Source organism: Vicugna pacos, chromosome 20, assembly GCF_048564905.1.
Source record: "Vicugna pacos chromosome 20, VicPac4, whole genome shotgun sequence".
NCBI classification, from domain to species: domain Eukaryota; kingdom Metazoa; phylum Chordata; class Mammalia; order Artiodactyla; family Camelidae; genus Vicugna; species Vicugna pacos.
The window spans coordinates 17,818,489-17,841,502 of NC_133006.1; the positions used below are offsets into that span (position 1 = coordinate 17,818,489).

Consider the following 23,014-nt stretch of genomic DNA (forward strand, 5'->3'; position numbering starts at 1 on the left):
GAAGGCCTCGGGCCCCTTCGACAGCTTCCTAGAAGTCACTGTCAATCTTGATAACGTCACAGTTAGGAATCAGGGGTGCTCTGCCTGCCGTCCAGATACTTAGTTGTTCCTTTCCTGCATACATGCAAGATCGCAGCTCACCCGTCATTCATCCACTGTACTGGCACAGTCGGTGAGTTCCTAAGATCCAGGTAAAAACCACCAGTCCCACTAAACACCCCCTCATTGCAAAAATAACAACCACAGAGGATCGTTGGCACGAGTCTGCTGACACGTAGTCCATGGAAAACAGATTTCTGTGATTCTGCGGTATAGAAAGTCATTACCTCAAGCACGTTGTCTCCAGCACACAACATCCTAAGGCCCAGAGGAAAGTTCTCAGCAGAAACTGCATGTCACACATAGTCACTCTTCCCCCATACCCTTGACTATGAAGAGTAAAGATAATATTCATCACCACAGAGAAGGAGTCAGGTCTGTTTCCAGCGACAGGTCAGCATCACAGTCCTTTCACATGAGTCTGAATGGATTCAGAAGCTTCTTCCCACATCCCCACTCCCCCTCCCTGCCACACACCCACTGAACCCCTCAAAGCCAGAGCTGCTTCAGGTTGAGGCCTTTCAGGACGAAGTACAGTCCTCGGATTCCTCTCCTAATTCCTTGGCCGCTTCTTGGGTCTCCTGATGCTGACCAAATCTAGATCAGGTGTGTTTGTTTTGGACCCCATGAGGCCAGGCCAGCGTGGCTAGCATAGCGCTGTCTGCAAAATATTAGCTTTTGATACTTTTAAGGAGGGTGAAAAGAACAAACTCAACCAAATTTCATTTCTTCAGCAGTTTGTGAGCTCAGATCAGCATCAGTTAGGAATCTGATCAGCCAGGCTGTGTTGGGGAAAAAGCCACCCTTTTCCAGTTTGCACGGCCTCTCGCCTGCCCTGATAAACCACGGTCCTCTTCCTGGAGGAGGGGCAGCATTAGAGGAGACTTCTCCCCAGGAGTCTCACAGATCCCAGGCTCAGCAGCCTGGGACAGCCAAACAGCACCACGCTTCCTTTTCATTTCCAGATTATGATGGCCAGAGTCCCTGCTGGCTTTACTGCTGAAAATCCATCCACTGGTCTCAAAGCAAACCCCCAGTCTGTTCCCAAGAGGCTCTCTAAGAACGGGCCTCCTGAACGCTGGAGCACATGCCTGGGGTTCCTCCCCCGGCCTCCTCTTCCTCTGAACCGCAGAGGCTGCCATTTGCTGGGCCCACTGCCATCTGATGGTGGCATTGCCGGTGGCCACCGCTCCAGCCTCAGGGACCCTGCTCCCCAGTTACTGCATCTGACAAGGCCAGGAAGACTTCTACAGGACTTTACCAAGGGCTTGAGGCTCATGGAAATGCTCCCTGGAGAGCAGCTTTTCTAGAAACTACACCTGGCAGCAGGGCTCTTGGCGGGCCCTGACCCAGTGGCCCTGGGGCCTTGTTCTTAGAGGCCTCCGTCCTCCCTTACCCAGGCGCTCCAAGGAGCAACCTGCCTTGAACCCCAGGCCAAGCTGCCGCTTTTCCTGTTCACGCTCTCCAGGCCACTGTCTGGACTCCTAACCATGACAAATAGTTCATAGCAGTCTGTTTTCCCAAACTGAGCTATTCAGTCTTAAGTGACACAAATGTGTTACTAGTCCAGGTGGGCTGCACCCAGTGACCAGCTCCTTGTCAGATCTTTCCTCAAAAGCAGTGTTTCTCAGTGGGGACGCCCTTGGCCTGTTGAGATAGGCAGTTCTTTATTGTGCAGGTCCAGGCCCAGCTTGCTGAACACCCGTAGTGTATTTCTCGTCATTGCAGTCACTATTCAGGACCTGGATGAGAGCCTCCGTTAATATGCAAGATGAGGACAAGATTAAATCCCACCACAGTCTGTCCTCTGCTCCCAAAGAGCTGGAGCCAGTGCTCAGACAAGAACACATGGCTACACCATATATATTAGTCGAGGTTCTTCAGAGAAACAGAACCAATAGGAAATGTGTGTGTGGAGAGAGAGAGAGAGAGAGAGAGAGAGAGAAACCAAGGAGAGATTGGCTTGTTTTAAGGAATTTACTCATGAGATGGTGGAGGCTGGCACGCTCAAATTCTGCAGGACAAGTCTGCAGGCTGGAGACCCAGGGAAGAGTTGATGTTGCAGTTCAAGTCCCAGTGAAGTCTGGAATTCCTTCTTCCCCAGGGAACCTCAGTCTTTTTTTTTCTTAAAGCCTTCAACTGATTGGGCAAGGCCCATCCACAGTCAGGAGGAACGGAATCTGCTGATGTATATGTTAATCACACCTAAAAGCTGCATCCTGTTGTTTGGCCAAATATCTGGACACCAGATCATAGCCAAGTTGACCACAAAATTAACCATCACATTGTCCAAGCACAAGCACTACTTTTTAGACCTGGGATAATCTACATGCAGACTTGGGGTGGGGGGGTGGAATTCTCTAGCTGTACAGGCACATAGTTCTGCTAAAGATACACCCAGTCTTCATTTGTGAACGCAGAACACCAAACAGAACACCTGGCTCTTACCCTGAAGCACCTGAATTGGGGTTATTTCATCTGTAGAGCTTCCCCAAGAATGATGGAGCTTAACCTTACAGGTGGAGACTCAAATGGTCCATCACAGTGATTAGATTATCTCAAACAGAGCTGTGTTTGCCTCAAAGATAATATCCAGACTCTCCCAGAGAAGACAGAAGCCACTTTTAATTCTGAAAATTTTCATCTTCCCCAGTTGAAAGAATGTGAAGGTCTGTTCTCCTCCCACACCTGTTGGGCATTGAGGCCACTGATTATTAACATACTCCACTAGCTGAAGGGAGAGTGGCTTCTACCAAAATGAGGACTCTCAGCAATGGGTGTGCCCTGAGATATGCACTGTCATGTCTTCTAATATAGAGGGTCCAGTTGTCCATCCATCCCCAGCCATGGGGGATTTGAATGTCCTGTGATGGGAAAACTCCTAATTAAGGGTTAAGCCCTTTATGAAAAACAAGATTCAGTTTGTGAGTAAACCCATGAAAGGCCCCACAAATATTTTTATATTCATCAAAACAAAACACTAAAGCCAACACACTAAAGAACATATCATGACACCTAACTCATCTTCAGTCTGTCATCATGGGCTCTGTATATTTTACTTCCAATATACACTGAAAGAAACTTCCATCTCTCTCCTTACAGTTTCAACATTAAGCTTGTAAATTATCTCTATTTTTGTGTGTGATGGCCACGCCGTCTCTGTGTCTGTTTTCCTTCTGTCTGAGAGCTCCCTGCCTTTCTGACGTTATCACTTGGGAGTTGTTGACTCCCCTGAGATGCACCACCAAACCAGGGTTCCAATCCCCGTCCCCCTCCTCACCCTCCTGATGAATGAGGAAGCGCAGCTCTCAGGCTGTGAGGACTTCCTCCTTCGGCTTCCTTCATCTCTCCCAAAGCTTCGCTGCAGAGGCCTCTGTTCTGGGTTGGTGATCTGCTTTGCCTCCTTTTTCTGGTCCTGACTCCCTGGGTTCCACTTACCTCCCAACTAACCAGCTTATATCTGCTGGGACTTATATCTCTACAGAATTAGAGCCACATCTGCTAGCCCTTCATGAAGGCAGAGCTCAAGGTCAGGGAGGGGAGACGACATTCCCCCTGAACCAGGTCATTCCTGAAGAGCATCCTCTGCAAAACGAGCAAGCACGTCTCCACCTCTCTCCTTCCGTCTCCTCTCTGGTAACAGTTAGCCACTGCAGAACCATCAGGAGACAGAGCTCTAGTGCTGTTTTCTGGAGACAAAAATAAAAGGATGAGCAAAAATAAAAGGATGAGTTTTCTAGGCTCTGAAAACAAGGCCATTACCGCCAGCATTTCAAGCAAGCTTATTAAAAAGGCATTTACTTCCACTTACAGAAATCAATCATGTTTGCCTATGTAAAGGACTATGAAAAACCCCATTACTAATGAACGTAGTGGTGAACGTGAGGGTAAGTAACCAATCCAAAGGCAGGGGTTTAGTACGTGGGGTCCTGAGCTGGGACTGTTGAAAGGACATTGACTGCACCCACTGCGGGGTTAAGCACCTTCTGTTCAGTCCATGGGGCCCGAGGTAACATGTTAATTTAGACCTTCAATACTGCTTTCAGGAAAGGGAATGGGAAAATGCACATCATACGTGAACATAATCAAGGCCTTGGAAACAGTTGCAGTGGGTTTGCTTTCTTCTGTCCTCTGTTCAGTATGATTTGTGATTCAAACTCCCCCCACGATAATTCCTTTTACTGTTACCACCACCATGGCTGCCCCACCTTTGTGCACCTGCAGTGTGCTGAGCGGTCGACGTGTATTTTGTCTCATTCTTGCAGCAGCCTTACCACAAGGGTGTTATCACCCTATTTTAGTGAAGAAACTGAAGCTCAAAGGGGTGAAGTGGCCCCAGGTCACAGGTAGCAATTGGCAATCCCAGCTCGCCTGCTCCCAAAGCCTGTGTTCTCTCCACTGTTCTAGGATTCCCGCTGCCACTTCTCCTGCCATTTCCCATTGTCCTCCTGAGTGAGCCTTCACTGCTGTCTGGTGGTTTCGGAAGGCCAACTGCCCTTCTTTGGCTTCTCCTGTTCCCAGTCTTCCCACTGGCTCCTTCCCTTAAGCTCAGCTCCCGTGGGCTCCCCTGGATGAGTCTCCTGAGTGGCACTAATACCTTGCAGCCCCTGCCCCAAGCCCTGCAGCAGGTGACTGCAGAGACAGAGCACAGGAACCCTCACTGATTGGACGGAGGGCCTGGCCCATGCATGAGAAACAGGCAGCATGTACACGCGGCATAGAGAAAAATGACTTTTGAACCTGGAAGCTGAAACCTTTTTCGTTGCATTTTGTCTTTATTTACAAACTCATTGATGCTTTTTCCCTAATCTCCAGCCTCTTTAGATAGAGAATAGTGCCCACAGCAGGAAACGCTAACTGTGTAAGGCAGTTATTTCACAGGCTGGCTGGCCGGCTGACCAGCCGTGAGCCTTAACTCGGGCTTGTTTCTTTCCATCAACTTTTTTAAACCACTTGCTGATTTAAAATTAAGTGAACAGAACCAAGCTTTATCTTGGAGTGAGAGAGTTTATTATTGGTATCAAAGAGCAGTGTAGAACTTGTTGTTTTCATGTTTTAATCCATTTAAAAACTACATATATTGCCACATCAAACATCTTAGTGCTTGGGGTTTATTTCATAGCCCATGGGTGAGCCCTGCTCTCTACCTCCACGATCAATGAGGGGCCCAAACAAACTAGCCTCCAGTGTGAGTAGCGGACATTGGGACTAAGTGGGATATCCCTGACCCCATCCTGGAGCAGGGAAGCCTTGAATGCACCCAGGCACCTCTGAGAGCGTCCCCATGCTACCTCTGGGGCTGCAGGGATGGAAGGCAGAGGCCACATTGCACAGGCCTCCCCTCCCCACAAACAGCATCCCTGGCAACCAGAGCTATGTCTTCAGATGTAAAGAAGGATTAAGATCTTCAGCTGCTCCTCCAGGGCAGGTCTGGGAGGCTGGTTATATCCCTCCCTTGCTGAGATGAGAACTTACAAGCATCTAAAATAACATCTTTTGAATGGGTGCCAACACAATCATGAACCCTCAGCTCCCTGAGATGTTTAGTATTTAACAATTCATGCTGGTTGCTGAGCTAAAATTTTTCCTTACGCTTACGTACACGCACATTTGTTTGAGCTTCTAACAAATGCATGTATTGACTTAATTCTCTGAATATGTTTATGGCATATTACCACATACTGGAGTGGTGATATCAATAAGCTCCTTAGTCTAATTGAGTGTATCCAGTAGCCAAATGCCTAAGCTCCAGACAGAACGTGCTGATCTTGTATGGTTATTGTGATTACTTGGGTGACCAGAATGAATATCCCACAGGAAAAGAATCGGGTCTCTCAGACATGATATAATTTGATCATTTTTAAAAATGAGAACATTCCCTAAAATGTGATCATAATGTACCGTTCTAGTGATTTTTTTAAAAAAGGCACTTTCTTGAAAGCCCAGGCTGCTGTCCGGTGTTTTCATCCTGAGCTGAAATGCACATCAGTTAAGGGGCCCATCATCCTCTACAAGAGAGGGCGAAGGTGATGAGGTGCTCTGGAGAAAATCCCCGAGGTGGGAAGCAAGGCGAGTTACAATGTGTGTGTTTTTTTAAATAATTGATATGTTTCAGAATGAGCTGCTTTTTTCCTCTCTCTGTGACTTAGTAATTTTACCAGATATGATATTCAGCATATTGAATGGAAGCAGAATCTTGAATTCTGGAGAACTGAAATGTCATTTTGGAATGAGAAAACTTAAAAATACTTGCCCATCATTTAGACCATTTCTGGTCTCCCACTCTGTGCTCCTTCAGTGGATTTTTGTCTTTAGGGGACCCAGAGAAGGACCTACCTTCTTCTGCTCCCAAGGAGGGTAGAAGGCTTCTCAGAGCACCCCCCACCCCAGCTCAGGCCAGTGGAAATCTCTTGGGTTGCCACTGCTGTTCTGGGCCCCCTCTGACTCTTCATCCTCCACCCTCACCCCTTCTCAGTCAGGTTCCTGAGCAATAACAGAGGTCTGACAAATGAGTGGAGACACTCCTCGTCACCCCCAGCCCAGTCGCTGAGACTCAGGTCCATGAATCTTTGCAGCCATCACATGTGTGGCAGGTGTCCAAGAGCAGTGCTCAGCATACTACAGTAACATCCCAGTTCCCTCTCCAGGAAGCATGCTTCAGTGGGTCTTTAGATTTTAATTTCTTTTTATAAATATATACAAATATACTTTGCATCAACCATAAGTCATACGTACTTATTGATGTATGATTTTGTTTTCATCTTGCATGGTTCTCACCTCCTTACCCAAATCATCCTCCATCCCACTTCTACCCGCAGGTAACCTATCATAACAGCTTTGTAGATACCCATTCACGTCCCCTCCATGCACATATGATCATGTGTATATGCACACGTGTGCACACACACACACTCAATTACATACATACACATGTATGGAAGGCTCTTGCCACTGTTTGACCAAACACCAGATCATTTATACCCTTTTTCCCCCATTGTCTTCATTGCTTCCTTTCTTCTCCTGTCCTACTCTGTTGAATAGTTAAAATTTTGGTATTCCCTCTCTGCAACTGTCTCCTCTGCCTGTTTTCTGATTTTTGATTTGCTAGACATATTTTTAATCTTCTAAAGTTAAAAAGTAGCTATAACAGTGTCTGTAGTTATTCCACATCCATCCTCTTCCACCCACATCCAGGGCTGTGGCTTAACTCCCCACTGGACATCCTCTCACCTGGTCTCCACTGTTAGTATTGCTTAAAGTTTTAGTTTTCACACACACACACACACACACACACACACACACACACACACACATACAGGGTTCCTGTGGTAGCTAATTAAATATTTTTACATGAATATTCTTTTTTACACTCATCCTTGTTTCTTTTATCTACATATTTCTCTGTGTTGATTTTTCTTCTCAATGGTTATAATGATAGTTTTGACACTCTTATCATTCTTATTATATGCCAGGCACTCTTCCAAGCACTTCACATATGTGACCTCATTCAGTCCTCACAACAGGTGCTGTTATTATCCCTGTCTTGCAGATGAGGAAACTGAAGCACACTGACATTCATGGCTTACCCAGAGCTGCTCAGCAGGTGGCCCAGCTGGTCTGCAAACTAGGGAGCCTGGCTCCAAGGTCCAGGCACTCTTGCTTGGCTGCCTCTCTGTGAATCCTTCTGGAGAGAGGGGTCTGTGGGAAGTAAATACTCTTAGTTCTCTTAGGATGGAAGATGACTCTTTTGTGTCCTCTATGGATGACAGTTGGACTGTGTATAAAATTTAGGTTGACAGTTACTTCCCTCCATCATCTCCTGGAACTCCTGTTGTCATGGGGGTGGGGAGCTGCTGTCTTTGTTGCTCCTTAGCAGGTCCCCTGGAAGCTGGTAATACTGACTCTTTTTCCCTGAAGTTCACTGTGATCTGTCTAGGGGTAGATTTATTTCTATGTTTCCTGCTCACTGCTCAGAGTGCACTGTCAACCCACGGGCTCGTGTCTTTCTTCAATTCTGGAAAATCCTAACTGCTATCTCTTCAAATATTGCTTCTTCACTATTGCCTCCATTCCCTTCTACTAGGACTCTTATCAGACACGTGATGAAGCCTCTCAGTCTCTTCTCTGTGACTCTTAAGTGCTTTTTCCATTTTTATCCCTTTTGTTTTCTGTGCTATGTCTGGAATGGGTTTTTCTATACTCTCTTCCAATTCACTAATTCACCTTTAAAGCATGTCCTGTCTGGAGTTTGGTCCCTTATTCCTTCTATTTTTTTTTATTTCAATGACTATTTTTCATTTCAAAATTTCTTTCCTATCCACCTATTCTTATTTCATTGATGCTTGTTTCCTGCATGATTTCTTTTTCCTTTTATTTTTTATGGAGGTACTGGGGATTGAACCCAGGACCTCATGCATGCTAAGCATGCACTCTACCACTGAGCTATACCCTCCTCCTACCATTCCTTTTAAAGAAAATGTATGCCTTCTCTCTTAATCTCTTTCAGTATTCTCAACATACTTATTTTGAAGTCTGTCTTGGGAGTATAGACTGGCACAGTCATGATGGAGAACAGCACCTCAAATTAAATATACAGAACTGCTGAGACCCAACAAAGGAATTTTCTTGCAGACTTACAAGACTGCATGTTCAAGGATGGTTATCACAGCGCTATTTCTGTTAGTGAAGGGGGTTAGCAATCTAATTGTTCCAGCCTCAGAAAAGGGAAGTAAAACTGGTGGGTACACAGTATGGAATGTATGTAGCTGTTAGAAACCGTGAACTGGACACACATATAGCAAAATGGGTAGCTGTCAAAAACACAGTACTGATAAACCGGTAGGAAACAGAATGAGAACTGCAGTACAATGTTACTTTCATAGCTTAAAAACTGTGCAGAAAACTCATGACACAAATTGCAAGAATGTATACAAAAAGGATATGCATCAAACTACTTAGAATGTCTGCCTTTTGGAGGAAGAGGAATGGGACATGGGGCATAAGGCACAGGGATAAAAATGCACACACGCTTACACACACACACACACACACACACACACACACACACATTCACAGTTGGGGCTTTGCCCAGACTCAGAGGAGTGGTGTGTAGTGTACTGAGGAGTAAAACTGACTCAATCCTCTGTGTTTCTGCATCAGTAAATGTCTTTTTTTGCCTGAAAATAATGAAAAATTATTTTCATCTGTAGCAAACTCCTATCCCAACTATTGATCTTGCTATCTTTTTTTAGCGTTAGATTTATTCCTATGTTTTGGCCTTTTGGTGGGCAGGTCTGTTTTTAATCAAATACATTTTATTTCTTTCTCTTTCTCCCTGTCCCTTTGTCTGACAGACCCTCCAGACCCCCAGTCCAGAAACAACTCTAAGAAGGCCAGTTTGGAGCGACGGCTCCACGGCAGTCTTGGGACAGGGATGTCGCCCATCTGGGCAGAGAGTCGGTGGGCAGCTTGGCTTAGCAAACAGAGAGGCTGAGTTTGCTCCTTTCTTCTGTCTTGGGCTCGCAGTGGCGTGAACCACAGCTCTAGGCGACGTCGGGCAGCCCTTGCTTTTCCTCTGTCTCCTTTCACTCACAGGCTGGGTGGCGGGGAGTCTCACCCGAGACCTGCAGCTTCAAACCATGTCCTGCATGGTGCACTTTTAGTCTCCTTCCTGCTTCTGCACCGGAGCTCTGAAGGTTGAAGGCTTAAGCTCCACTTACCATTTTGTATTTCTGGCCCACTTCCGGTCTTCAGAAATATGTGTTGTAACCCAACCAGCAAGGTGGTCTTGATAATCTCTTTTTTTAAATTTTACCCACCATTGCTATGGTGGGAAAGAGTTGATTCCTGCCTCAATAGATTTTTCACATTATACGAATGAGTTTAGATAAAGCCTGATGAAATACTCATTAGCAAGGAGAAGATGAATATGCCTGATTTTAAGGCTTCAAATGATGTGCATCCTCCTGTTTACTGGAAATTCATCTAGGGATTGCACACTTAATTTATGCTAGGCCCATGCTTTTTACAAACAGCCTTCTAGGCAGCTTAGGGAATCCAGCCTTTGGTAATCACGATCCTCTGTTTAGAGTACAGAGAAATCACATCACAGCCAGAATCCACGCTCCAAATTGAGAATCACGAACTAGACCTTCCCTTTCAAAGGGGCCCCTCCCCCTCAGGCAGGAAACACTCTGTGTGTTCTTCCCACACCCAGTCCTGCTACTGAAGTTTATTTTAATTTGCTTGTCCTGGGATACAATAGCAGTGCAGTCAAACAGAAGAAGAGATTTTTCCCTGGGTCCAGAGCCGTTGGTAATTATCTAGGACCCTGGAATCGAGTATAAATAGAACTCCATCTCCCCCCAAGCCCTGCTCCTCCATTCAAGCCGTCCCTTCCAGCCCCTGTCCCAAACCAACGTGTACCTTCCTCACCCTCTTGCTCCAACAGTTCTCTTTGACTGGAATGCGTTTCCCAACCCCACCTTAACCCCTCTGCTCTTCTCAGAATGCACTCAGTTCTCAGCCTTAGTGATGATGCCTTTCCTGATGCCACTAACCCACCCTTCCCTCCTGATTGACGTGTAGGCACTTGCCCTTCAGGACCTGTCACCTTGTGAATACAGCATCCTTTCAGTATGTCTGCAAGTGGCTTGCTGCCTAAAACTAGTGCCATGTGTCATATATGCTAGTGTGTTACCTCTTGATCCACCCAAGAGTATTGAGATATAGTAAAGCCGATATTCTGAGTTATATTATGATTCCCATTTTTTTCAAATGACAAAATTGAGGCTTAGAGATGTTAAGTAACTTGCCCTACTAGGAACTAGCAGAGTTGGGATTTGAACTTTATCTACTGACACATTTGTAATTACTTTCTAGTACAACCAAAATGGCCAAGAGGTTTACCTCATCTCAGATCCAGCTCCAAGTGACTGGTTAGAGCTGCCAAAGTGCTGGGTTGAAGAGCCAGACTCAGGCTCAGCAGGAAAGCAAACCTTCCATGACAGAGGACCAAGGTCAGCCGTGGGTTCAGCTTTTCAAACGAAGAGCACGTGGGCCACCTATGTGCCGTCCCCCACCCCAGGCTAACTTTCTTGAGCTAGGACAGAGTCTTCCACCAGTCTGTGTATTCCACCGCACTTAGAACACAGAGCTTCACACAGAGTGGAGGAGCAGTGATCAGGTACTGCTTGATAGTAGCATCAGCACCACATCACACAGAAGCTGCACGAGCAGCTCCAGCAGCTGTCCTAGAGGAGTCATCAATGGTGGGCTCTGCTCTGAACCCTCTAAGTAGCTTTTGCTTGGTGAGGAATCTCAAACTAACATGCATGCAAAATAGTGTGACACTTAAGGAAACTTGTTTCATCCAGAAAACAGAGTATCAGTGTAAAAAAATGAGTTTTGCTTCTGCATGATGATAATACCTTTCATATGAACTACCACTTTGTACAAAGAAACTATACACCACGCAGTGCACCGCCTCCACATACCCTGCACGTGGCTGTCCTTAAGGTCATGCATCTCTTCTGGAGGGGGCTCCCTATGGGTCGATGCAGGCTCTGCGTACCCATGTCCCCTGCTGCTGCCCCCAGTCTGTCAGCTAATGAATCCGGAAGGGAGAGGTGTCTGTAGCCTGCACTGTTGTAAATTACTGGAGACAGAATTACTAATTACCACCGTTCTCCTACAAGCAGAGCTCTCCTCCCCTTCCCGGCTTCCCTCCCAGACCATCTCTGCCTTGGGCTGGGAGTTCTTTTTCCGTTTCATCTCTTTTCCATACCTCAGGACAGGGATGGGTCCAGGAACCCAGGCCAAAACCAGCAAATTTATCACCGTGCTAATGACAGCGAGCTGCATGCTGAGTGAGTTCTGCAGTCCCCCCTCAACTCCTTCTTCTGCCAAAACCTGTGGAGCTGCAAGATCCAGTGACTGCAGAGGCGGTTATCTTCACATGAAGAATGGCTCTGTTGGAAGACGCAGTTAGGGATCAGCCACAAGGCTATTTGTAGAAGCTTGTTTGGGAAGATCTCAAAAACAAAAATGGCCATGTGGTGGGAGATGTTGGCCAACTGGCCAAAACTGAGCATCAACTAAACGTATTTTAAACCTACCTTTATCAATATGCAGCATTATAATGACCCATCTTTTGTCCCCTGGGATGGCTCGATGTTCTGGGAGTAGGTATCTATGTTTGCATAGTTTACAGAATGTTCAGTCTTAGTGGCAAAACTCCCCTGTTTATTTACATGAGCAGCATTTCCCAGTCTGGAGTTACGGAGAATGCTTAACCCTGTCATTCCCAAATAGCTTCCCCAAGATTTGGGAAGGGGAGCCTGGGCATTCCGCCAGGAGCAGAGGAAGCTGTGACATCCTAGGCTGAGACCCTACTGAGAGGCACGTTGCTGGGGAGGCATGTGGTCAGGGAGGCCAGCTGTCGAGGATGCTCTTCGGTGGGGAGGCTTGTTATCAGGAAGGTAGTTTTCCAGGGAAGAAGGCAGCCCAGGGTGTGCTCTAAAGGAGCTGTCACTGTCCAGTCTCATTAGGAAGCAGGGACCAGGCACATAAGAGGCTCACGGTGCAAGACACCTGTGCCAGATACCCAGGAAGCCAGCCAGGCACCAAGGCAGCAGTAGCGCTCCCTACAGTGGGCGTGAGAAAGCCCTTGATGACCTCCTGGAAATGAAGAGGTGTGTCCAAATGGTGTGCTGTATTTGTCACAGCACTATTTCCTATTTGAAGAATGTGCATGCCGTGCCTCTTTAAAAATCAAGTCAGCGGTGTTTGCCACAGACTGGAGTTTCAGCCCAGCACCACCCCTGGGCCCCAAACCTCTTCACTCTGCGTGTACAGACAGTAGGGTCCTGTGGCTCAGAGTTGGGAAGACAGGCCCGGCTTTCCAGTCTCATTGGCTGCAGGCTCAGCCAATACTCATCCTTAGGCTGAGTTTCCACCTCCCCGCCTTCCTCCCATCACTTTCCCTAAGTTGTCTCTCTCCCCTCCTTGGAATTATGGTGTGACTATTGCTTCTGCCCAATTCTTAGCTTCCTCTCTGTGCATGGTCCTCTCCAGTGGGGACATGTGGAAGGCAAGGCAGACTTGCACTATGATGCACCTGGAGACAGCGGCCTCCCAGGGGAGCTGAGGAACTGGTGATTCTTAGCCCAGAGAGGACAAGTCTAAGCGGAGAAACCATAGCATCCTCCGACGTGTGAGGGGGGTCTCACTGCTAGTGAGAGAGGATCCTTTCTCTGTGCTGTTCCAGAGAACAGGCCAGGTCCAAATCGGAGAGTTACAGGGAAGCAGGCATCAGTACAGATCAGTAATTCCTTCCATACTATTTAATCAGTGGAGCAGAGATGAAATGACCATTTCATTTTGTAGAAGGGATTCCTAAATCAGGTGGGAAGTTAAACTGAATGGCCTCTGCCATCCCTCTCAGTGAGAATGTTCTAGGAGTGCCCTGGACTTTCAGGGAGTGAGGTTTCGTGTGACTGCTTCACTGTCTGCTCATCTTCTGAAAACTCAGTTCAGCTGTAGCCTTTGAGGCATAGAATGTACTTTATACAAGGAAAGAAATATACTAGCAAGGGAGCAATGAAGTTCCCAGGCTTTCTCAGCATCCCTCATGGCCTGATCTCATCTCCCAAGTGGGACATGCGGTACAGACCGCGCTGACATCATGACAAGTGTGCGGAGCCCTTGGACATAAACAAACCCCCGGGCTGCTGTGTCACCCACCCCTCAAGCACGACATCACAGAGTTTTAGAGACAGAGGAAGCCTGGAGAGTGTGTCATCCCAGCTGCTGCCCAGGGCAGGAGTTCTGCATCCAACAGCCCAACAGAGGGCTGCCCAGCTTCTGCTCGAGCACTTTCCCAAAGGGGCTCACTGCTTTGCCAGGAGGGTTACTCCATTCAGAGACAATTTAATCCACATTGAGACAGTCCTCATGGTGAGCTGTTTCTTCCTCATTGAGCCCCAGGTCTGCCTCCATTTGTCTTGACTCTTACCCTCAGCTGTAGGACAAGAAAAATCTGTTTTCTCATCCACATGACAACGTTTAGATTTTTAAAGATGGCTGCTATCTCTATACCTCCAAGTAATTACTCCCTGTCTAAACGTCTCAAGTCACTATTTCTCATTTGGCGTGGTTTCAGACCCCTCACCATCCCAGTTGCCATCTCCTAAATATTTGCAATTTTACTAATGTTCCTTACAAAAAGTAGCTCCTAGAACAAATAGCAACTGTGGTCTGACCACTGTGAAGCCCCGTGGAGCTCTCACCTCCCTTGATCTACACACTGCATCTTCGTTAACGCAACATGGAATTACAGGTGTTTCATACCAGATCAACTGCTGTGTTCATAGGAAGGTTATCGTCAACTAAAACCACCATCTTCTTTGTTTGACACAGTTTCTTACAGCTTAAAATAAAGAAGTGGATTTAAAGGTGGCCCTATAAATTATTAAAAGATCAAATCTTGCCTCCTCCTTCATTAATAATGGACAGAATGATTTAAGAGACTAGAGCTCTAGCAGAGATTGTGAGTGACAGACTAAGACAATTGAAGGCAAGTTGATTGAATCCAGACATGAAGTGTGTATCTGCCTTGATGTGCCAGGACCCCAGGCTTTGCAGGCCCTTCTTCCAGCACAATCCAGGGCATGGAAGGGCTCTTCTTGGAAGCTATGCCCACCTTTGTCTTTTTCACTCTACCTAATTTTTTTAGCTCGCCTCATGCTTCTGAGGCCGTCTTCCTCCAGCCCACTGAAAACTCACTAGGGTTTCCTTTGTGTCTTTGGCAGGTCGCCTGAAGGAAGAAATCACCCAGAGGCACGTGCAGCAGGTAGCTCTAGGTGGGTACCACATGGAGCCTGCAGGAGGAAGGGGAAGGTAACGCAAGCCGATCTGTTCTGGGGAACCCACACGCAGCTGGAGGACGCCCATCCCAAGCCCCCGGGAAGGTTACGGGGTGGGGTGGGAAGGTTTGCTGTCAGGGCAGCTTTCTTTGGAAGCCCCTCCTCTCTGGGACCAGGCTCCCCAACCTGTGTGCTTGATTCCGGCTGTCAGCACCTGGCCCCCCATCCTCCCCACTGCTGCCTCATCCTCCTGACCTCTTCCACCCCACACCCCTACCTAAATTCACCCCCTCTGTCCCAGCTCCTCAGGGTCCTACTCTGAGCTTTCTAGAACCATGACTAGTGATGAAAACAGCCACCAGTGGCTGGACTACCTCTAAGCACTGACTGCTTTATGCGCATGGCTCCGTTTACCCCCAGCAATCCTAAGAGATAAGTGCATTTTCCAGATGAAGGCCATTCAATGACTTGCTCAAGGTCACAAGGTTAGTAAGTGTTGAAACTAGGACGTGAACCCAGGTCTCTGAGTCCAAACTGGGTGCTGTTAGTCACCATGCTGTTTACTGCCCACAGCAATGATGGACCTACTTAATACATTCATAATACAAACATTCAGCCAACGGAGTGATAGTCTAAGAGGCCCTTGGCACCTGGCAGGCAGTGGGCACTTGCAGAAAATGTCTCCTTTTGATTCGTGACCCCAGGAAATCACCTCGGAGGAGTGTGCAGCTCCTGGAAGGCTGGTGGAGCTGGTCTCCTGGGCGGGACAGCACGTGTTCTCTCCAGCTAGCCTGGGATCTAGCAGTCCATGTATTCTCAACAGCGGGGCTCCCCTCGAGATGGCCTGGCCCCTTGAATGACATGCAGTTGGAGAAATGCTGCATCCAGGATCTCAAGGGGGAAATGGATTTGAGCCCCACTGTCAGGAGGAGACTCCATTCCACCCTAGTAACTTGGATTACTGGGAAGGTGGGTTTTTGGTTTCAGTCGTAACAATAATAATATCTGACTAACTACTGATTGTGTGAGAAACCTAGAACCAGGAAGCCTAAGACACGCTGACGGAGCTTGAGCTGTCCCCTGTAGGCCCCGGGACTGCGGGGTCAGGCAACCGCGCCAGGCCTGCCATCCCAACTCCAGAGACCTGGGCTGGGCTGTGAGCTGAGGCCTGCCGCGCGCCTTCTCCAACATGCAGCGAGGGCTCCCCAGGGCCCTGACACGTAGGGCCGGGCATGGGAAGGGCACCGTGGCCTCTGTTGGGAAGCCTGACACGTAGGTCACTGATGGGGAGGTGCCCCTGAGGGTTGCCTTCTGGCCTCTTCTCTTGTTGAATGGAAACAATTAGGTGCAAAACAGCACTCAAATAATTCCAAGGGCGGTCCTGCTCTAGGGCCTGGGGAGCCATTTCCACGGCTTTGGGGCCAAGAGGGGCTCCATCCTCTCTGACCCCGTCCTGACCCTGCTTCATGGCTTCAGCTGCAGACTCCTCCTTAATTCACTCTGGCCACCTCTCTGGGAGCCTTCTTCTGAAGCATGGCGGGTGTCAGATTCAGCAGGGCCAGCTTCACCTAAGTAATTGGCAAACTTCAAACAGAAAGCACTTTGGCTGAAAGTCTAATTAAGAGCATTTGAAATACCTATTTCTTTTAAAAGCATACTAGCCCAATTAGAGAAGTGTTACCGTCTCCCAGCTGCCACTTGGAGATCAGATGCCATGCTGCTATCCAAATACCTTAGCAGCTTGTGTGACGGGGACCCGCCGGGGCGCATGTGTCCCAGACGACCGCGTTTCGGGAGGGACTTCTTCCTGTGGAGAGAAAGCTCCCACTGCAGCCCTCTTACAGAGCCCTTTCCTGCCTTTACCCTGCCCCTTCAGACTAGCCCTGGGGCTGTGCCGGGACCCACGGCTCTGTGAGACCAAAAACGACTCACTCAGTGTGTCTGGCTTCCTGGTGTTCTGTTCACAGTGTGGGCTCCAGTGAGGAGTGAGGCAGTGACCACACCTGCCCAGTCCATCCATCTCTGGGGTTTTTGTCTGTGTGGTAGCCCTTCCCCTCTGTGTTCTGTTCCTTTGCTTCTCCTCCTCCCCTCACCCTCCCTTTGAAGCATTCCCTTTGGTACCATTTCTTTCTTTTGCCTCCATGTTCCTAAGTTTCCATGAAAATGTAGGTGGGGTTGGTTGGTTGGGTTTGGGTTTTTTGGGGGGCAAGGAGGGTGGCAGTGGGGAGGGCAGGACTAATGAGCAGGTCTGAGCAGGAGAGGGTTTCTCAGGGATTTTGCATAAGAAGGTGTCTCAGTATGAGTAGGCATACGCCCAAGAAAATGTGCAGAAAGGTAATCTCGTATGTCTGAGGAGCAAGGATTTACTGGTGAGGTGAGAGGTGCCATGTGGAAGAGGCGGTATATCGCTGTAGGGGGACCAGATCCAGGGACATGCAGGCGCCGGCTCGGCCCACAGCAGGACAGCGAGCGAGACCATTTCAGGAGGCTGGGGAGCCACGGGCAAATAAAAGTTAAGTTATATAAGCTTACAATGAATTATACTTAAAAACAATGGTAACAAATACTTAAATTGTATCACTTCCTTATGAATTTACCACATTTTATATTATCTCTCCCCGTGACGTTCCTTACAACTCCTGCGTCTCTCTCTTGGAAACCAGGTCTCAGGCTGTCTTCTGTGCCTCTCTTCCCAAATCCATACTCAGGGACATCACACCAGCCTCTTGCAATCAGTCAGAGGGGGAGTATTTACACCAGGGAAATTGGCAAATATGATTATAAACTGGGGCTTTTTTCCTAGGTGTTGCGTTGACCACCACCACTGGCATACAGATAAGCAACCGTTGAAAGACCATTTCTATGCCTGTATGTGTGCTTTTTTTTTTTTTTGCTTTTTTTTTTTTTCATTGAAGTGTAGTCCGTTTACAAACGTATGTGCTCTTATGCAGACTTCCATTCCCCTTCCTGGCTGAAAATCCAGATTACATGCAGCAGGCTCTCTCTTAATTCACTGCCTACCTGAGGAAGCTCTGTCTTTTTGAAAGTCAATGAACAGAGAAACCAACAGAGACAGAGTGATGCAGAAGAAGCACTGGGCCCAGTAGGCCCCCTCGATGTGACAGCCAGAGTGGGCAGGGGTGGGGGGTCCTTTAAGAAAAACATCAGTGACCAGTCCTAAGAATATCATCAAGAAATAAAAGTGGCTGGTGGACTTAGAGTAGGGCTTAACCCCACACACTGTTTCAGGCAACAACGAAACGATATTATTTCTCAATCAGGAATCATTTGGAGATGGTTCTAATTGAACTAGATCCAGCTAGCTGAGTTGAGAGTGCTTTGCTGAATTCAGTTCTGGGTTTTTCCCTCTTTATTGTACTGGCTACCCTAAATAGTAAAGTGCTGTTGGTAATACAGATGGGACCAACCAGCAAATGTTGCTTGAGTACCTCACCGTGTGCCAGGCATGATTCTAAGCTCTTTACGTGTGTTTTCTTCTTTAATGCTCTTGAAATCCCCTTTTGGGAGAGACTACTAGTACCCTGACTTTACATTTAATGCCCAGAGGGATTACGTGACCTACCCACCTTTGTCCCACTAAGGCTGCAGACGCAGACGCAGCTCCTAGCCCGTGCTATAGCTGCTTCCCTGTACTGCCCTCCGCCCCGGGCTCAGGGCCCATGGAGGGACAGGGAGCCAGTGCCTGCCCTCAGAGGGAACGTAGCCCAAGGGGATGTATACATTAAAAAGCTAACTCTTTAAGTTCAGGTTTAGGCACATATATTACTCTATCCACTGTCTTCTTCCCGCCAAGCCCCAAACCAAGTCAACCTTGACGTCTCCCATGAGGCCTGGCTTACCCCCTCCTCCCCAGCCTGATTTGTTCTCCGCCTCACACACCTCTGTTGAAGCACCAACCCTGTTTGGTAATTATTGCTTTCCATAGTTCTTCTCCACACTAAGATGTGAGCTCCTGGAAAGCTGGGCGCCGCCAAATTCATCTCTGTACCCCGAGCAGCCAGCACGGGCAGTAAACAGGCTAAATCCATGCTTCCCCCGATGATTCCCAGACTCACACATCTTGCAAAAGTGTGATGAGACATTTGCACATAAAATAAAATAAGTCCATTTAAAAGAAGTGGAAGCAGTAAGTGCCTTCGGACCCCACAGCGGAGCAGATTACTGGCAATAAATCTGACTGTTTCTCATCTAGCCACTAGGCAGAAAGAGGAGCGCCCAGAGTTACACGGTTTTCATTTTCTGACAACAGGAAGCATAGTCATTAATTTATCTGCAGAAATAGAATTTCTTCTGGAACAAAACACAAACCAGAATTTATTGCGAGGACCTTCATATAAAGGACACGGAGTGACGTAGTGAAGGATGTTGTCAACTGCAGTTTTACAAAAGATGCGAAATGTTGCTCAACAAGATGATTCTCATATCCACCGTCTGCAGGAGTGAGAGGCCTGGCACCAAGCACGAGTCATTGAAAGTGTTTCTGTGCGTGGACGAAGCCATGTGCTCCGCATTGAAACCAGGGGAAGGCGCCCCAGGAACGTGGGCTTTGCCCCTTCTCTGGTGTCTCTTCTGAGCAACGTTTGACCAGGGGCAGGCTCTCCTTCAGCTCACAGCCAAAATTCTACCAAGTACCCATGATTAAAATTCAAAAGGCATGTGGCAGGTGAGAGGGACAGGCCATCAGAGCTTCAGGAAGTTAACAGAGAGAGTGGCCCCTGGGGGTTGTCACCAAGGCCATGGGCTTGAGCTGGAAGACCGGGCAGGATTCAGAACCTCTGGGAAGAAGGTGGGGATGGAGGGAATTTGTGTGTGTGTGTGTGATATGTAAGTATATGTATGTGGGGAATGTGTGTGTATGTGGTGTGTGTGTGCTATGTGTGGTGTGTGTTTATGTACAGAGTGTGTGTATGTGGGGGTTATGTGTGTGTGTGTGTGTGTGTGGTGTGTGTTGGGTTTTGTGTGTAGAGGGGCAGGGGGAGGGTGACTTTCCTGAGGAGTTGATTTGAAGTAGTTGAGGGAGAGGTTAAAATGGTGAGGTGAGCCCGTTCCCTGAGAGCCTTGAATCTGATCATTCATCTCATAGGCAGTTGAGCCACTGCACATTTTTGAGCAGGGAAATCTTGGTCAAAGAGGCCTTGTAGGAAGAGAAAGCCCCAGGCAGTCACTGGATTCCTCAGCATTTGCTGAATGACTGATGAGTAAATAGTCAGCAGCGCCCTGGGGGTCCCCCCTGCCCCAAGCCTTCTCTTGGCCCCATGCTGGCCGGAGGCCTCCAGCCATCTCTGAATGAGCTGCTGCAGACACTGCCCAGCGAGACCTGAGGGCCTGGCCCCTCGCAGGTGGATTACTTTATTCTGATGGAGGTGGGAGGTCACCGCCTCGAGGAGCTCGCAGTTGTGCCCGACGCAGGCTGTCCACGTTGGATGACACATCTTTCTCTGCGTTTCTCCCTTGACCCAACTTCTGTGAAAACATAACCTACCAGAATATTCCACTGCCTCTACTTGTAGGCGTGTTTTTCACACACTGTTCAGATGAGAGCAATAATAATAATGATTAATAAATCAAAAGCAAAAATCCAAGAACATGACATTGGCAGGTTCCAAATGGCATCTGAGATTCCCCTGCAAATACCAGCCTCCTCCTCCCCCATCCTCCCTCACCACCCAGGAGCAAAGATCCCTGGAACAGAAGCAGCCCCTGGGAGCAGCCGTTGTGGCTGCACTGCCCCGTGGGGCCCTCAGGTGTGGTGTGCCCCCCCGACCTGAAAACCAGGCAGTGGCAGCGCTGAAGCCCAGCAGGGGCCTCGGGGAGGGTTGGGAGAAGTCCTGAGCCCAAAGGCTCCCTTTTCACCTCGTTGTTCCAGCTTGAAGTGCTCCAGGGAGCATTTCCTCCCAAACAGAATTCCTGCAGCGACCTCTTGTGGCACCCCTGCTGTTCTCCAAGAGAAGCCTCTGCTGTTGTCACTTCTCCCATTTGGTATAAAATTGTTTAAGACCAAGTCTTGAAATACTTTCTGGAATTCTGCACCTGGGGACCACAAATTTGAGAGAAAGCGAAAGGCTGGACTGTCATTCACTTATTCACCAGATTTCACTGAGCACCTATAATGACTCAGAAAGCATGTGGGACCAGGAATTCCAGGATGTGGAGAGGAGCCGCTGCTTAAGACGGACCTGGAGGGGACCTCCCGGCATCATGCAGCCCAGTGGTGTTCGGAATGGGCTCTGTGGGACCCCGTGTTCTGCACAGCCACTATGGGACTCCAAGGTGAGGGTGAGGGAGGCCAGTGTGCAAGCAGCAAGACCCCAGGATGTTCCCCTGATTCAACCAAAGCTGTTCCTCCGCTTGCCATTAAGCCTTTGTTTGAAGAAAGGGTTCTGCAGTTCTCAATACGTTTTCCTCCCTTTGGAACTGGTGGCTCTTTTTAAGACATTTCCAAAGTCAGACAGTCCCAGCTTCCCTTCCCCAGAGCCGTCTCAGTTTTCCTTGGGCTCACACAGAACTCGGCATACACTTCTCTATTCTGTCTTTTATCCATCCTCCCAACCCCGGGCACCGGGCCTGGCACATTCTACGTCCTCCATAAGTGTTTGTTGAATAGATCAATGATATCTAAGACATCAGATTTTTGCCTTAAAGATTCACCAGCTAAGGGCTCTGTACCTTGGTTCCAACATCTGTACAATGGGTTGGTTGGACCAAATGATATCCTGTGCCCAGCACAGTCCCTAAGACTTAGCTGGCGTCTACTGATGCCTCATTGAATAAAAAAAATGAATCTAAGATTCCTTAGCCCTCAAGTGCTGTGACTTTACCTCTCTGTGAATGCAAAGTTCCTTAGGACGTACAGAAAACTCTCACAGCCTTGGTGAGGAGGTATGTCAGGGTTCGGATGGATTTGAGATGTTTTCATTCTCTCTGAAATGAATGATCAGAATGCTGACCCCTTGGGGTGAGGCAGAAAGCAAAGGGAGCAGCTGCCCCAGAGGCTGAAGTGGCCTCTCAGTTGGTTCCAAAAGGACTCAGGTGGCTCTATAAGACCAGTGACAATGTCTCACTACCTGGGTCGGTTCTAATCCATAGGTGCTTGTGAATATAGGGCCAGCTTCAGTGATACGAGGTCCTCAGCCGAATTTCCAGGCTCAGGACGGAAGCTGGGAGTGAGAAGGAGTCCCCGCCCCGTTTCCCCGCCCAGCTCCCAAGTGCCAGGGCTCCAGACCCTTTGAGTAGTTCCAGACTCCTTCGGCTGCCCTTCTGGGGAACGGAAGTAAGCTCTGGGCATCAGCCTTGGGCCCAGTCTTGAAATGCACCCAGGTTTAGTGAAAAGAGCACTCCCTGTAGACGCAGAACCCTGCTTGATCGCATCTCTCCCATTTGCCGGTCATGTGACGTTGGTCCGTTAACCTTCCTGCAGCTGTTTCCTTGTCCACAAGAGAAGAACGTCCACTCCCTAGGGCTGATTGCAGTGCTGCAACAGGTGTGTATGTGATGGAGCCAAGGACAAAGCAGATGCTCAATGAATAGATAGACTCTGACTCTGGGAGCCAGGAAACCAAATATGCCAAATGCCTGGGCAGTGGGCACAGCCCCCAGTCACAGTTGGCATAACTGGTGGAGGTCACCATGGTCCCACAGTCACATCTTTCTACCCATGTTTGCTCACAGCCCTTATTAATCACTCTTTCTTGCAAAACACAGTCAAGCCCCAGGAATGGGCTGTCTATTCCTTTGAGCACTTAGTCACTGATGATCCTATTGCCAGTCACCAAAGCCGTTTTTTCCATCGTGCAAATGTATAGGAACCGTGTATGCTACTCTGACTGAATTAGGCATTTGACCAATGTCTTCGTCAGGTGGGGCTGCTATAACAAATTACCATAGACTGGGTGGCTGATGGACTACAGAAATTTATTCTGCCAGTTCTGGAGGCTGGAAGCCTGAGACCAGGGTGCCAGCATGGTCAGGTTGTAGTGAGGCTCTCTTCGGGGTGCAGACTGCCAGCTTCTCCCTGCATCCTCACACGGTGG

General features: G+C 48.3%; 1 protein-coding gene across 6 annotated transcripts in view; it reads left to right on the forward strand.

Annotated features, from left to right (window-relative positions):
* KIF6 (kinesin family member 6) overlaps positions 1–23,014 on the forward strand; it is a 293,420-nt gene that overhangs the window by 243,084 nt on the left and 27,322 nt on the right. For 5 of the 6 annotated variants that reach the window (XM_015237481.3, XM_072945065.1, XM_072945068.1 and 2 more), the window contains one exon: positions 14,910–14,960. In XM_015237481.3, coding sequence (XP_015092967.2) covers positions 14,910–14,960 — 51 coding nt within the window. Of the gene's footprint in view, positions 1–14,909; positions 14,961–15,667; positions 15,839–23,014 lie in introns of those variants that run through there. The other variant, XM_072945067.1, reaches the window with a different exon arrangement.